Genomic DNA, 15,959 nt, shown 5'->3' with positions numbered 1-15,959 from the left:
TTATAGGGCCATAATCCACATTTGTGGAGCATTATAAGGGGCAAATGTGTCTATGGAGCATCTTATGGGGCCATAATCAGCATTTGTGCAGCATTGTATGGGGCAAATGTCTGTATGGAGCATCTTATGGGGTCATAATCAACATTTGTGCAGCATTATATGGGACATATTTTAATATGGAGCATCTTATGGAGCCCATCATAAACTGTATAGAGCATTATAGGGGGTGTATTTTGTATGGAGCATCTTATGGGGCCATCATGAACTGTATGGAGCATTATATGGAGCTCCTAATTCAATATGGATATTCAAAAACACTTAAACGACTGATGTCTCAATTAATTTTACTTTTATTTGTATCTATTTTTATTTTTGAAATTTACCAGAAGCTGCTGCATTTTCCACCCTAGGCTTATACTCGAGTCATTAAGTTTTCCCAGTTTTTTGTGGCAAAATTAGGGGGGGTCGGCTTATACTCGGGTCGGCTTATAATCACCACTGTTCAGAACGGCCTATCACATTCAGTAATCAAAGTCATTTTATGTTTGTGTGTGTGTAGCCCATTCACTATCTCCATCTATCCCCCACTCCCTGAAGATGGCTGGACCATCATTGTAAAAACATCATTGTAAATACACACCTGTGCTTTGTATCTCCCCCACCTCATTGTAGATTGTAAGCTCTCACGAGCAGGGTCGTCTTATTTCGCTTTAATTATTGTATTGTTAACGTTGTTACTTATGACTTGTGTTTGAAACTGTTAAACTGTAAAACGCTGCGGAATATGTTGGTGCTATATAAATAAAGATTATTATTATTATTATAATCGAGTATTTAGGGCATATGTAATTTTTCTTACCATTTTGATCACTGGGTAGGTGTGTTTTAACATGGATCATTAAAGACTATTTTTAAGGGAATTTATGTTCACCTCTTTGTTTTAATTCCTTGGTTCAATTGATTAATTTGGTACAAATATCCGAGTATCACCAAGCATGTTCGCTCATCTCTAAGAGGAGTATTGTTACCGTGTCATGCAGAAAGTCCAGTAAAAAGAACAAATATGGAGGCAGCAGACTGAGTATGGGGAATCACAAGGATAGAGAGTTTGTGTAGGTTTGGAATAGATGGGGATGGTGCTGGAAATGGGAGACGTCAAATGTGGCATTAACCAAATACCATGCAGTTTTATTGCCCTTTCTTGCTCTCACTTTGTAATGCTGTAAAACCACAGCAATTGAATAGCTTTATATAGCAATACCCTAGGTGCTGCTGCTCCGCTGGTTGATAAACCAACGTCAATATGTACCAATGGGAGAAATGCACATATGCTGAGCTGCTGGTAAGGAATTCACAGGATTATTCCCTAGTAAACTACAATCTATTTCTATTCATCTGCATTTTGTGAATTCCTTACCAGCAGTGCAGCACACCAACATTTCTTCCATTTGTTGTAAACTCTGCAGAAGAGTTCTGGCTGGAAAATGTCATTATGGTGGTCTGTGCGACATGGAAAAGATTGGGAAAGTGAATGACTCATCAGAAAGTATGTGTGCTATAAGTCAGTATTTATAACTTTATTGTAATAAAGGGTGTAACTAAAATAAGTGCAGGGGTTGTAGTTGTGGCACCCCAGGAGTTCGGGTACCACAGTAGTGCTGCTTTCCTCTCGGGGAGGGTAGTGCCATGCCTGGAGACAAGAGGGATCCCTTTGGCAGGTAAACTGTACATGCAACACATTCTAAATCCAGGCCAGAAGGAGGAGCTCTAAACCCGATACAAGGGGAACTTCCCGAATATACATCCTGGTCTGGAGGAGGAGTTCGACAGGCTGAAGCAGACAGTGAAGGTAGAGGAGTGATTAGGAGCTAAGAGGAGACTGTGATTGGGCCTCCTTATAGCTAAAGTGCAGAAACCGGGCAACGGGAGCCCGACGCTGCGTGGAACTGCAAGTCCCGCAACAGAATCGGAGGGCATAGGACTATACGTAAATTGCCCACACCCCACCCGAGTTACAGCAGCATTCTAGAGCCTGGAGTCACCGTGTCAGAGACCCCAAGAGAACGGCTCAAGTTGCCTCCCATGCATGTACTGTCCCAGGACTGGAGAAAAAAGGTACCTTGTAAGACAACCACAGGTAGCAAGGGACCAGAAGCTAGCGCTAAGTGGAAAGCTCCCAACCTGACCTGCTGAGGGGGTTTCCACCTGTCTTCAGGCTGCCTGGACTCCATCTACACTTGTTGCCGGTATCCTGGACTGTGGCCTGCTACCATCAGTAATCCAGGTAAAGACTGCAACCCTGTGTCCTCCGTTTATTTATAGAACAGAGTGGAGTCACGAATACAAACTTTATTACAAAGCCCCTTAAAAGACTTTTCCCTTTTAATTGAGTCCCAGGGCCACGGACCGAGTTGCAGCCACTGTGACATCCCCTTTAAGCGCGACCGGACCTGGTACCGAGTATCCCCATTGCCCTGGTGGGCGACTCACAGTCGCAGCTGGACCCTTTAGCCTGAAGGGGGAGCAAAACGAATTCTTTAGCTTGTATTACTGAGGCCTGGTTTGAAATTTTGCAATGAAGTTAATGGGCTTCAAGTTCCGCCACGGATTCTAATCTCTTGAAACACTTTGCAGAACTGGTATGTACCACCGTATGGTCACAATATGGTAGTAATATTGATCTTGTTTTTTGTATAGTGATTTTTTAATGTAGCAAATGCATGGTCATCTGCTTAGGTTCCCTTTTTGCCCACTGTGATTGGGGCGGCAGCATAGTTGCAAACATGGTTACCTAGGTTAGGGGCCCACTCCGATGAGTTTTGTCCCCCACTGTGCTGAACCCCTAGCTTTGCCTCTAGTTGTAATATTAATTGATGTTGGTTCTGCTGCTCTATTTATGTTTTGATGCTAGTTCTTGTATTGTCTTAGGCTATGTGCACACGTTCAGGATCTCTTGCAGAAATTTCCTGAGCAAAACCGGACATTTTCTGCAAGAAATTCACATGCGTTTTTTTTGCGTGTTTTTGTGCGTTTTTAACGTGTTTTTTTCTGGAGCTTCCCAATGCATTAAATAGCGGGAAAACAGAAAAAAATCCACAAAATTAATGAACATGCTGTGTTTTTTACTGCGATGCGTTGTTTTTCGTGGAAAAAAGGCATCATGTGCACAAAAATTGCGAAATGCATTCTAAATGATGGGATGCATAATGTATGTGTTATTGCGAAAAATGTGAAAAAAAGCAACGTGTGCACACAGCCTTAATGTACTGATAGTGGTTCTAGTGCCTTAATCTTGTAATAATGAAAATTCTGGTTCGGTACTGATGTATTCTTGATGGTTATGGTACTGTTTTCATCTACTTATACCAATTCAGATGCTGTATATATGGTGCTGCATTCATGTACTGATGGTGGCTTATAAGGGAAAATTGATATTGAAGGTCAAATTTCAAAAGGGAAGATAGCGTGGAGGCCAATTGTCATAAAAGGAATACCGTGGACACCAAATGTCATAAATGACAGAACAATGGTCTGACAATGATGGGTGTGGAGCCACTGGCCGGACTTACCCTGAGGGGTGTGACTAAGTGGCTATCTGGTCTTTACTAGAGCTTCTGATGGTGAGGATAGGGTTGGGCCATTGGGTAGCTACCAGATGCCGCTCCATGGCAGTGTCCAGACCTGCAGCAGCTGACCAATAGGTTGAGGCAAGGGTACGTGGTAAAGAGGGCACAGACAGAGACATAGTAAGATAGTCTGAGGTTGGGGCAGGCAGAACTGATTCAGAGTATAAAACTGAGGTAATACAGAATGTGTATACAAGCTGGGTTGTTAACAGGACAGAGAAACAAAAAAAGCACCTTGACTGGGAACTGCAAATTGAAACCATTGCTCAGGCAAAGAGGGTAGAGAAGAGCTGCCGAATATATCCTTTGTTGGCAGGGGATATTCTGTAGAAGAAGAACCCTGCAGGACACAGCAGGGTTAAATCACTGCAAAGTCTGCCTGCGCCTCCCTATATCCTAGTAGAGACAGCAGGAAGATGCAGCAGTGCTGGGATTGCTGCAAGTGGCAACTCAGCAAGAAGGCCTGACACAAGGAGAAGCAGAGCGGAGACAGCAGTGAGCAGGATCGTGCTGAATATACGTGCGAGTTACCGAAGTGATAAATTGTAATTATTTTGTCTATATTTTTTGTGTAGTGATTCTGTAACATATGAATAAATCCATAAAATAACCATTAAAGGTTTAGCCCCAAAACATTGTTTCATATTATCAGATATTGAATACCATTCTCTGTCACTGATATAAAAATTGTATAAATTAAGATCTTGTTAAAGTTTAGGTTTTCATAATTACACATTCAAAACATGTATAATTTAACATTTCTATATTCACTTTAATTTTGTATATAGAATAACTGATATAAAAATTGTTTAGTCTAAGAGTAATTTCACAAAGAGATTTTTTGCAGCATTTTTTCCGCATAAATAAATGCAGAGTTTTTGCCGTAAAAACAATGAGTACAGTACATTATGGACGTTTTTGATGCAAAAGAGCTACGAGAATTGACGCCATGGTTTACAAATAGAAAACAGCACACCATGTGAATTTTATAAATATCATTGCTTTTGCTACTACTGTACTACGTTGTATTTTTTCTGACCCCCCCAAAAAATAGCAAAAACACACATGAACAAGTCCTTAAGAAAATTGTTTCATATCATTAGATATAGAATACCATTTTCGACGCTGATATAAAAATTGTGCAATATTAAGATTTTGTTTAATTGCAGGCTGGCATAACTACACATTCAGAAAATGTACAATTCAAACTATGTAAAATTACTTTAACTTCATATATAATAAAATTGAAAACCAAAATCATAAATATTTAATTATAAAAAGTGGAAAATTGTTTTGAAAATCAAAGTACTTTTGGTAATGTACGGTAAAGTTTCCTTGTGTTTCACATAGAACGTAATGAGTTTACTCTCCAGGGAGTACAGATTGTCTAGGGATTTCATTTAATTTTCTTTATTTTGTTTCTTATAATATTAGTGTATTAGTGCATCTAATAACTGTGCACAAAAAGCTAAAGTAAAAAGAAAATCTAAGCACTTATTTTAAACAGTTAGATAATGTTATATCTATCTAAGGGACTTGTAATCAGTTACCAGACACTATAGGATCCTGACAATGGAGACTCCCCATAGGAATACTCTACTATATATATATATTGCCGCCTGCTGCAATATAGGTAGTTGATCATTGAGGCACACATCTGTCCTTCACGCTTCCATGCATCACTATGTACCTATATTCTCATTTCAAGATGAAATCAATGTTAATTTTTTCAGGAAATCTTACTGGTATCATATCTGCAAACTCATCTTTTGAGATTGATGAAATGGCACAAGGTGTAACTATTTTAATAATTATGTTGATCTCTTTTTTCATTTTCATCACTGTTGCAGGCAACAGTCTTGTCATTGTATGCTTTATCGAAGACAAGCGGCTTAGGAGCAGCAGTAACTTATACCTTTTAAATTTAGCAATTTGTGACTTTTTCATAGGTAAGTTATATTTATACATGTTTTTGCTTTATCTCATGCCTGTAGCAGAACTATGGTGGCAGGAGAACTATAGCTCGAGCAGAACTATAGTGGCAAGAGAACTATAGCTGTAGCAGAACTATGGTGGCAGGAGAGCTATAGCTCGAGCAGAACTATAGTGGCAAGAGAACTATAGCTGTAGCAGAACTATGGTGGCAGGAGAGCTATAGCTGTAGCAGAACTATGGTGGCAGGAGAGCTATAGCTGTAGCAGAACTATGGTGGCAGGAGAACTATAGCTCGAGCAGAACTATAGTGGCAAGAGAACTATAGCTGTAGCAGAACTATGGTGGCAGGAGAACTATAGCTGTAGCAGAACTATGGTGGCAGGAGAACTATAGCTGTAGCAGAACTATGGTGGCAGGAGAACTATAGCTGTAGCAGAACTATGGTGGCAGGAGAGCTATAGCTGTAGCAGAACTATGGTGGCAGGAGAACTATAGCTGTAGCAGAACTATGGTGGCAGGAGAACTATAGCTGTAGCAGAACTATGGTGGCAGGAGAGCTATAGCTGTAGCAGAACTATAGTGGCAGGAGAACTATAGCTCGAGCAGAACTATAGTGGCAAGAGAACTATAGCTGTAGCAGAACTATGGTGGCAGGAGAACTATAGCTGTAGCAGAACTATGGTGGCAGGAGAACTATAGCTGTAGCAGAACTATAGTGGCAGGAGAACTATAGCTCGAGCAGAACTATAGTGGCAAGAGAACTATTGCTGTAGCAGAACTATAGTGGCAGGAGAACTATAGCTGAAGCAGAACTATGGTGGCAGGAGAACTATAGCTGTAGCAGAACTATGGTGGCAGGAGAACTATAGCTGTAGCAGAACTATGGTGGCAGGAGAGCTATAGCTGTAGCAGAACTATGGTGGCAGGAGAACTATAGCTCGAGCAGAACTATAGTGGCAAGAGAACTATAGCTGTAGCAGAACTATGGTGGCAGGAGAACTATAGCTGTAGCAGAACTATGGTGGCAGGAGAACTATAGCTGTAGCAGAACTATGGTGGCAGGAGAGCTATAGCTGTAGCAGAACTATAGTGGCAGGAGAACTATAGCTCGAGCAGAACTATAGTGGCAAGAGAACTATAGCTGTAGCAGAACTATGGTGGCAGGAGAACTATAGCTGAAGCAGAACTATGGTGGCAAGAGAACTATAGCTGTAGCAGAACTATGGTGGCAGGAGAACTATAGCTGTAGCAGAACTATGGTGGCAGGAGAACTATAGCTGTAGCAGAACTATGGTGGCAGGAGAACTATAGCTGTAGCAGAACTATGGTGGCAGGAGAGCTATAGCTGTAGCAGAACTATGGTGGCAGGAGAACTATAGCTCGAGCAGAACTATAGTGGCAAGAGAACTATAGCTGTAGCAGAACTATGATGACAGGAGAACTATAGCTGTAGCAGAACTATGGTGGCAGGAGAACTATAGCTGAAGCAGAACTATGGTGGCAAGAGAACTATAGCTGTAGCAGAACTATGGTGGCAGGAGAACTATAGCTGTAGCAGAACTATGATGACAGGAGAACTATAGCTGAAGCAGAACTATGGTGGCAAGTGAACTATAGCTGTAGCAGAACTATGGTGGCAAGAGAACTATAGCTGAAGCAGAACTATGGTGGCAGGAGAACTATAGCTGAAGCAGAACTATGGTGGCAAGAGAACTATAGCTGTAGCAGAACTATGGTGGCAGGAGAACTATAGCTGTAGCAGAACTATGGTGGCAGGAGAGCTATAGCTGTAGCAGAACTATGGTGGCAGGAGAACTATAGCTCGAGCAGAACTATAGTGGCAAGAGAACTATAGCTGTAGCAGAACTATGATGACAGGAGAACTATAGCTGTAGCAGAACTATGGTGGCAGGAGAACTATAGCTGAAGCAGAACTATGGTGGCAAGAGAACTATAGCTGTAGCAGAACTATGGTGGCAGGAGAACTATAGCTGTAGCAGAACTATGGTGGCAGGAGAACTATAGCTGTAGCAGAACTATGGTGGCAGGAGAGCTATAGCTGTAGCAGAACTATGGTGGCAGGAGAACTATAGCTGAAGCAGAACTATGGTGGCAGGAGAACTATAGCTGTAGCAGAACTATGGTGGCAGGAGAACTATAGCTGTAGCAGAACTATGGTGGCAGGAGAGCTATAGCTGTAGCAGAACTATGGTGGCAGGAGAACTATAGCTCGAGCAGAACTATAGTGGCAAGAGAACTATAGCTGTAGCAGAACTATGATGACAGGAGAACTATAGCTGTAGCAGAACTATGGTGGCAGGAGAACTATAGCTGAAGCAGAACTATGGTGGCAAGAGAACTATAGCTGTAGCAGAACTATGGTGGCAGGAGAACTATAGCTGTAGCAGAACTATGATGACAGGAGAACTATAGCTGAAGCAGAACTATGGTGGCAAGTGAACTATAGCTGTAGCAGAACTATGGTGGCAAGAGAACTATAGCTGAAGCAGAACTATGGTGGCAGGAGAACTATAGCTGAAGCAGAACTATGGTGGCAAGAGAACTATAGCTGTAGCAGAACTATGGTGGCAGGAGAACTATAGCTGTAGCAGAACTATGGTGGCAGGAGAGCTATAGCTGTAGCAGAACTATGGTGGCAGGAGAACTATAGCTCGAGCAGAACTATAGTGGCAAGAGAACTATAGCTGTAGCAGAACTATGATGACAGGAGAACTATAGCTGTAGCAGAACTATGGTGGCAGGAGAACTATAGCTGAAGCAGAACTATGGTGGCAAGAGAACTATAGCTGTAGCAGAACTATGGTGGCAGGAGAACTATAGCTGTAGCAGAACTATGATGACAGGAGAACTATAGCTGAAGCAGAACTATGGTGGCAAGAGAACTATAGCTGTAGCAGAACTATGGTGGCAAGAGAACTATAGCTGAAGCAGAACTATGGTGGCAGGAGAACTATAGCTGAAGCAGAACTATGGTGGCAAGAGAACTATAGCTGTAGCAGAACTATGGTGGCAGGAGAACTATAGCTGTAGCAGAACTATTGCGGCAGGAGAGCTATAGCTGTTTTAATGGCACCAATTTTGTGTGCACACAATGTTTTGATTGCTTTGTATTGCATTTTTTTAGGAAAGTATCATGAGCGAAAAAAACAACAATTTTGGAGTTTTGTTTCTTTTTCTTTATGGCATTTTCCACATGGGTTACTTAATTTTATATTTGATAGAGTAGATTTTTTGGATTCCATATTAGTAACATAGTAACATAGTAACATAGTTAGTAAGGCCGAAAAAAGACATTTGTCCATCCAGTTCAGCCTATATTCCATCATAATAAATCCCCAGATCTACATCCTTCTACAGAACCTAATAATTGTATTATACAATATTATTCTGCTCCAGGAAGACATCCAGGCCTCTCTTAACCCATCAGTGCACCACAGCCGAGTCCGCTTCATAAAATTACTGCTGCCAGAGATTCACAAACTTAAATGGTTAACAGTAGAAATCAAAGCTGAGCTCCTGAGTCTTCTCCACACTTGCAAACTCCAGGGACCAACAGTTAAGACAATTTGGCCTATGGGGTTAAAAATAAAAATAAGTTCTAGGGAACTGTGGTACATGGATGAATCAGTTATAGTCTGTCGGTCCATATTGTACCTTTGTGTGTGTCTATTTTCATAGAGGGGTATTTAGATGTTTTTATTGTATCAAACTGTGAGGAAAAATTATTACCTGTTCTTCTAGATGCCAAATTATGGAGATAATCTCAGTAGATTAATTTCTTCTATTTAAAGCTGTATGAAGGCCCCAAATGGTGGATCATATAGTGCCTAGTTCTTAGCTCTAGTGCACAGATTTTTTGAGCTTTATAACAAAAAATAAAATTCTGCATGTGTATATAATCTTACTGTGAGTCCTTGGCTCTGTCTACATCTTGGTATATGCACTAACTAGAAGAGCCTTCATTAAACAATTGGCATACTCATTTTTAACTATGGTATATGCAATTTTACTTATGTCCTATGTAGTGGCCTACAGCAAAAACTTGTATATCATGTGATATATACCTTTCTACATTGCGCGCACGTTCGTACACTGTATGGCTATAGCGTGTCATGCCTGGAAGCCTCCCCTCAGTGTATATCTCTGTGTTATGGCACTGATAATATAACTGAGCCTTTTCCTTGCTCCATCTTTAGTAACTATTAATATTAATAATTGTAGATTGTGAGCCCTCGCGGGCAGGGTCCTCTCTCCTCCAGTACCAGTTGTGACTTTTATTGTTTAAGATTATTGTATTTGTTTTTTTATTATGTATACCTCTCCTCACATGTAAAGCGCCATGGAATAAATGGCGCTATAATATTAAATAATAATGACTATTAATGTCTTTTCACAGGAGCATTTTGCATTCCATTGTATGTGCCTTATATGTTCAATGGCGAGTGGAAGCTAGGAAAATTCCTCTGCAAGCTATGGCTGGTCGTCGACAATCTGATGTGCACAGCGTCAGCCTTTAATGTTGTTCTCATTAGTTATGATCGATTTCTGGCTGTCACTATGGCTGTAAGTATTGTCCTATTCTTTATTCTAGTATAGCATTGTTTTATGATAATAGTTCATATGACCCATAAACAATGGCCATGTAAGGGACGCACAGGCCGAGGAGAGTCTAAACACAAGTACAAAGGTTCCTTGGGAGATTAGGATTGTGTCCGCTCCAGCCACTTCCCTCTAGGGCAGAACATTTTTGACGGCACAGTAACCTAGAATTTTAAGTATAGATAAGGAACGGGTCAGTCCATTTTACAAAAATAAACTTAATTTTATTGTGGAACTTAAAGAAGCACTCTCATCAAAGTTTTTATCCCCTAATATATTGCAGTCATCATATTATACAGCACTGTGGACTTACAATTGCTCATTCTGCCTTTCTACCCAGCTAATTATTCTTTTTTCTCTGCTGTATGAAGAAACAGGATGTGTCTTGTCCCTGCATTTATCATCCCACTCTTCACCTCCCAATCCGGCTGCTCAGCTCATCCTCCCTGCAATAGACTTTTGCATCAACTCATGACTTGTACGTAGAAAAGTGACCTCCTGTTTCTCCATAGAGCTTAAAAGGATTCAGCTAGCTAGTGCTTGTAATGTAATGTCATAGAACTAATGGAAAACAGAAAAATTAACTGGGTAGAAGGGCAGAATGCACAATTGTAAGTACACAGTGATGTATAATATGATGACTGCAATATATTAAGAGGATAAAAATTTTGATGGGAGTGCTTCTTTAATGGTACTAACGTACAATCGGCAGCAGGTACATGACTGGTTCATTACATCTTCTGTTTCCAACAGAGACACATATATAGTGACTACAAATGGTGGCACATGTTGTAATGAAGTATTTCAGTTATATAGCTCCATCAACTTAGGCTCTCCATTCCAGCTAGCTTACCTTCCTGTTACAGCCCACTTTCTTCTGACCTGGCCAACCGAGTATTTCTTCACTAACACTTTCAGGTCTAGTCTACACGCAACCTATGTCCCCTTAATTTCCTGTGCTGTGCTGTAGTCCCCACTAGCTATACCTCCTGGACCTCCATCCCTGTACTGCTGAGGCTGAGCTCGCCTGCCGATTTTTCTGTTGTGCTCTCCGGAGCAGCAAGACTTACCTGCTGTAATGAGATCCAACAGCCACGTTTTTTATCCTGTTGCAGGCTTACTACCTATGCCTCTGTTGTTTCATACATACACAACCTGCTGCATAACTTGTCACACTCAGTGTGACTGATTCAATTAAATTCTCTAGAATTGCATACAAAGGTGAACCTGCGCTTCGAAGGAGGTGATGGAATAACTCGAATGCTTCCTCAAATAGTGTTTATAGAAATATACATTCAAAGCAGTACTAAATTGTGTGCTAGAGGATATAAAGAAACGTTTTTAAGCCTGCTGTTGCCTACTTAAATATGGCCATGCTTGTACCAAAGTGCAAGCGCATGTATACACTGGGAGGTTTTTTGCTGGCTAATATAGTTTCTTGAACTGAGCCTATAGGAATACTAAACAATAGAGATAAAATGGTGTTAATAGTAATTTACACCAGTACTAGCAATACCAACAAGGGCTAATATCTACAGTTAGTGTACTGGAAACAGGGATGTGATAACGCAGCAGTACTTGAGTAGCCTGCTGCATCTGGTAACTAAACATATAGTGTTTCTCTCCTTCTCTACCAGCACGTAGCGTGATACAGAATTGTGTTGGTTAAACAGTATGCTTATTCGCTTATATTATGATTAACCAGTTATATTCCAGTTAGTAATAATGCAGTGGAGTCATATTGGACAGATGAGTAATACAGATGAATTCATATACTGTAAGTGTATTGACATTTGCTTTTTGTAATAGACTACTGTAACAACTGTGTGAAGAATATTGGAGATATTATTTCATGCCACTCGTTTGTAGCCTATGTGGCAGGGGGCAAGCCTCAAGGGCTATGAGTAACAGATTTCACTCCTTGAGTCAGGTCAGAGCAAAACAAAAGGCTTGCTGACCATGTCAATTCCATGTGGTTGAAATTGCTTAGTTGAGTCAGCTATGATTCCATGATGAGTTATGGAGATACTATACATCCTAGCCGTACATCGCGTATATTTTCGAGATCCCCAGAACATGGCGAGCGCCTAACTGGGTCTTGACTCGTTTCAGCATCCAGGGTATGGAGATGCATAGAACAGCCAGTAGAAACCAGATAGCAAAGCTGTGTTTGGTCTTAACGCGTAGCAGGGGCGTAGCAGGGTCCTGGCTGGATCTGATGGTGCCAGAACCGCCACCCTAGGACCATTCAGAAAGGCGTTATGATCTTTCATAGGTTTTGGAGTTTACAGCTGCAGAGGCCAGGAAGGGAATGACCCAAAAGGGATAAAGGCTAATGTATGGCCATGTGGTCCATTTCTCTGTTATGCATGCGGTGCACTTCGGAAGTGGGGTCCATGTCGAATAACGTGCTGAGAAGGGACCAAGTAGACAGCTGGCATCCCATGCCACCTGTGGCCGAGCGCACCCATGACATAACATCACCTGGTAATTGACATATATGCATCTTATTTCTTTTGTCCTACTAATATCTATATCTTTGCTTCACTGGTGCTAGTGAAAGCCTAGTCTCTCAGCCTGTCAGGGTTGTGAGCGAGGGTTGTGCCATGTCAATGACTGCATGGGCCACATCCTATCACTCCCCATGTCTACCTGGACTTGTGTGAAAAGGGTGGGTGTGTAAAATTGCACCAAGCTGACCTTACCCATCCTCAGTTGCTGCAGAACATCATATTGGTGCAAGTGAGGAGACCATGCCAGTAAGTAACAGTGACATCAGGCAAGGTGTGGGTTCGTCAATTGTTGTGTCAGCGGACGGATTCTGCGTGATTTCTCTGGTGTCATCCTTCACAGACCCATTCTTTACTTGTTTTAGTAGCTGCATATTGCCCCTGTGCTTGTGCACACTCTTTGCTTTATGTTCTACATGTATTTCAAGGCTAAAAAAAAACACTGCATTTTACACTACCATCAAAGTGAATGAGATTTCTGAAATCTCTTGCACAGGCTGCTTATTCTTTCCTTGCGGATTTGAACCATCAAAGTGATTTTTTACAATCTGCAGCATGTCAATTCTTTCAGAGTTTTTGCCGCTTTTTTATACCCAGCTAAATTAATTGTAGAAATGGATCAAAAATGCCGATAAAAACAGGCAAAAATACACGTTTTACGCAGCATTTTTCCTGCCATCACTCTGGATTTTTCTGCAGACAATAATAATGCCTATTATATACGTGTAAATGTTCTTGTCTTCTGTTGTTTAGGTTGCATATCACACTCAGCGGCAACAGCATTACAAAACAGTACTTAAGATGGCTGCAGTCTGGATACTGTCATCTCTCGTATACAGCCCAGCTATTCTTCTCTGGGACTATTTCAATAGTGATGACTCCTTTCCCGAGGAACTCTGTCTCCCTTCATACTTCAACAGCTGGCACTTTCTGCTGGTGGCTTCCTCTTTTGACTTTTTACTTCCTCTGTTAAGTATTTCATTTTTTAACCTGAGCATCTATTGGAATATTAAGATACGAAGCAAAAAGAAAAGAGAATCTTCAGTTTTCACAATTTGCTCAACTAAAGAAGAAATCTTACAGATACCGTATATTGCACCAGAAGGGTTCATTCACCCTGATCAAAATGGTTTAAGATTACCAAAAATCAAAATAGCTGCTAAACCATGTCCTCACTTATCTTCTAAGAAGACAGAACCTAATAGATCACAAAGTGTCAGTGCACCACCGAGTAATATTCACATTATTAAGTTATCCCACGACAAAAAAATTGCCAAATCATTGTTTATTTTGGTTTGTGTCTTCTGTATTTGTTGGGCGCCTTACTCACTCCTTATGACCATTCGGGCTGCCTGCCATGATTACTGCATTGCCTCTTATTGGTATCAAATTACATTTTGGTTGCTGTGGATTAACTCCTCAATTAATCCCATTCTTTACCCTTTGTGCCATTCAAGTTTTAGGAGCGCTTTTATCAAAGTCATTTCCAAATATGCACAAATTGTGAAATAATTCTTGTTCTAATTTTGCAAGACCTTCCTTCTGGGGTCCAAACAAAAGAATTGTGTAGTTATTCGTGCCTTTATGGGCTCATTTCCACTTGCAAGGAAAACGGACGAGTGCAATCCGATAAAAAATCGGATTGAACTCGTACCAGTGTTATTCAATAGGTGTCTTTTCATTTGCGATTTTTTTTCTCAGCTGAATTCGGACTGAGAAAAAAATCGCAGCATGCTGCGTATTGCTGCGATTCTCGGACGAGTCAATGGGTGCGAGAAAAAAAACGCATGGAATACGGACCATCTATATTCCATCCATTTTTTACAGATACCTTACCATTCTGTGGCATAGAACACTGTAAATAGTCCTGTAAATGATTGTATAAAAATAGTTGCAGAGAAAAAAAACGGATTGCAAACGGATGTCATACGGGTGTAAAACGGATGGTGCGATTAAAAAATCGCACTGAACTCGCATGACAAACGCATACTTTTCATCCCTTTTTTTTCGGTCCAGATTACGGACCGTTTTTTTTCTCGCAAGTGGAAATGAGCCCTAAGACAGAATTGTTCTGTTTCAGAGAAGGTGGACTGTAATACACTCGAATAAAGAAATCTGTCATTAAACAGCTACAAACACTCTATAGAAGAGTTATATATGATGGATGTTAAATAAAAGTGCAGAATTTTTAGAAAAAATCTAAAGATTTATTTTTACTACGTTTCACCATGTCATGCTACAGGTCAAATAATAATTTTGTTTTGACCTTTGGGATGTGTATAATCCCAATCGCCCTGTTAGCGTCTTGATATTTTCACCTCCCCTATTTCCTTTTACTACTGTTACTACAGGTACCTTTTGGTATTGTATTGTTATTCTCATTTCTTCCACACGTACAAGCCTGGCAGTCAGGCTACCTCTGGTGAGCACATGGGGGGCTGTGAGGCCCTCAAAAGAAATGCCACCCCACACCATTACTGACCCACTGCTAAACCGGTCATGCTGAAGGATGTTGCAGGCAGCAGATTGCTCTCCACGGCGTCTCCAGATTCTGTCACGTCTGTCACATGTGCTCAGTGTGAACCTGCTTTCATCTGTGAAGAGCACAGGGCGCCAGTAGTGAATTTGCCAATCCTGTTCTGTGGCAAATGCAAATCATCCTGCACGGTGTTGGGCTGTGAGCACAACCCCCATCTGTGGACGTCGGGCACTCAGACCATCCTCATGGAGTCGATTTCTAACCATTTATGCAGACACATGCACATTTGTGGCCTGCTGGAGGTTATTTTGCAGGGCTCTGGCAGTGCTCCTCCTGTTCCTCCTTGCACAAAGGCTGAGGTAGTGGTCCTGCTGCTGGGTTGTTGCCCTCCTACAGCCCCCTCCATGTCTCTTGGTGTACTGGCCTGTCTTCTGGTAGCGCCTCCAACCTCTTGATACTACGCTGACAGACACAGCAAACCTTCTTGCCACTGCTCGCATTGATGTACCATCCTGGATGAGCTGCACTACCTGAGCCACTTGTGTGGGTTGTAGAGCCATCTAATACTGCCACGAGTGTGAAAGCACAACCAACATTCAAAAGTTACCAAAACATCAGCCAGAAAACATTGATAATGAGATGTGGTCTGTGGTCCCCACCTGCAGAACCACTCCTTTATTGAGTGTGTCTTGATAATTGCCAATAAATTCCATCTGTTGTCTGTTGTCTGTTGCATGTGAAATTGATTGTCAAACAGTGTTGCTTCCTAAGTGGACAATTTGATTTCAC

The 15,959-nt window shown here is 41.3% G+C and overlaps 1 protein-coding gene across 1 annotated transcript; it reads left to right on the top strand.

Moving 5' to 3' along the window:
- The first annotated feature begins 1,509 nt into the window (after positions 1 to 1,509).
- On the top strand, positions 1,510 to 14,203 carry LOC138643399 (histamine H3 receptor-like). The gene is made up of 4 exons (XM_069732315.1): positions 1,510 to 1,546; positions 5,360 to 5,575; positions 9,979 to 10,145; positions 13,445 to 14,203. The coding sequence occupies exons 1-4, from the start codon at positions 1,510 to 1,512 to the stop codon at positions 14,201 to 14,203; spliced, it is 1,179 nt and encodes a 392-aa protein (XP_069588416.1).
- The last annotated feature ends 1,756 nt before the right edge of the window (positions 14,204 to 15,959 follow it).

Source organism: Ranitomeya imitator, chromosome 6, assembly GCF_032444005.1.
Source record: "Ranitomeya imitator isolate aRanImi1 chromosome 6, aRanImi1.pri, whole genome shotgun sequence".
Classification (NCBI taxonomy): Eukaryota; Metazoa; Chordata; class Amphibia; order Anura; family Dendrobatidae; genus Ranitomeya; species Ranitomeya imitator.
The sequence above is the reverse complement of the archived record's forward strand: the minus strand, read 5'-3'. Positions and strand labels throughout refer to the sequence as shown.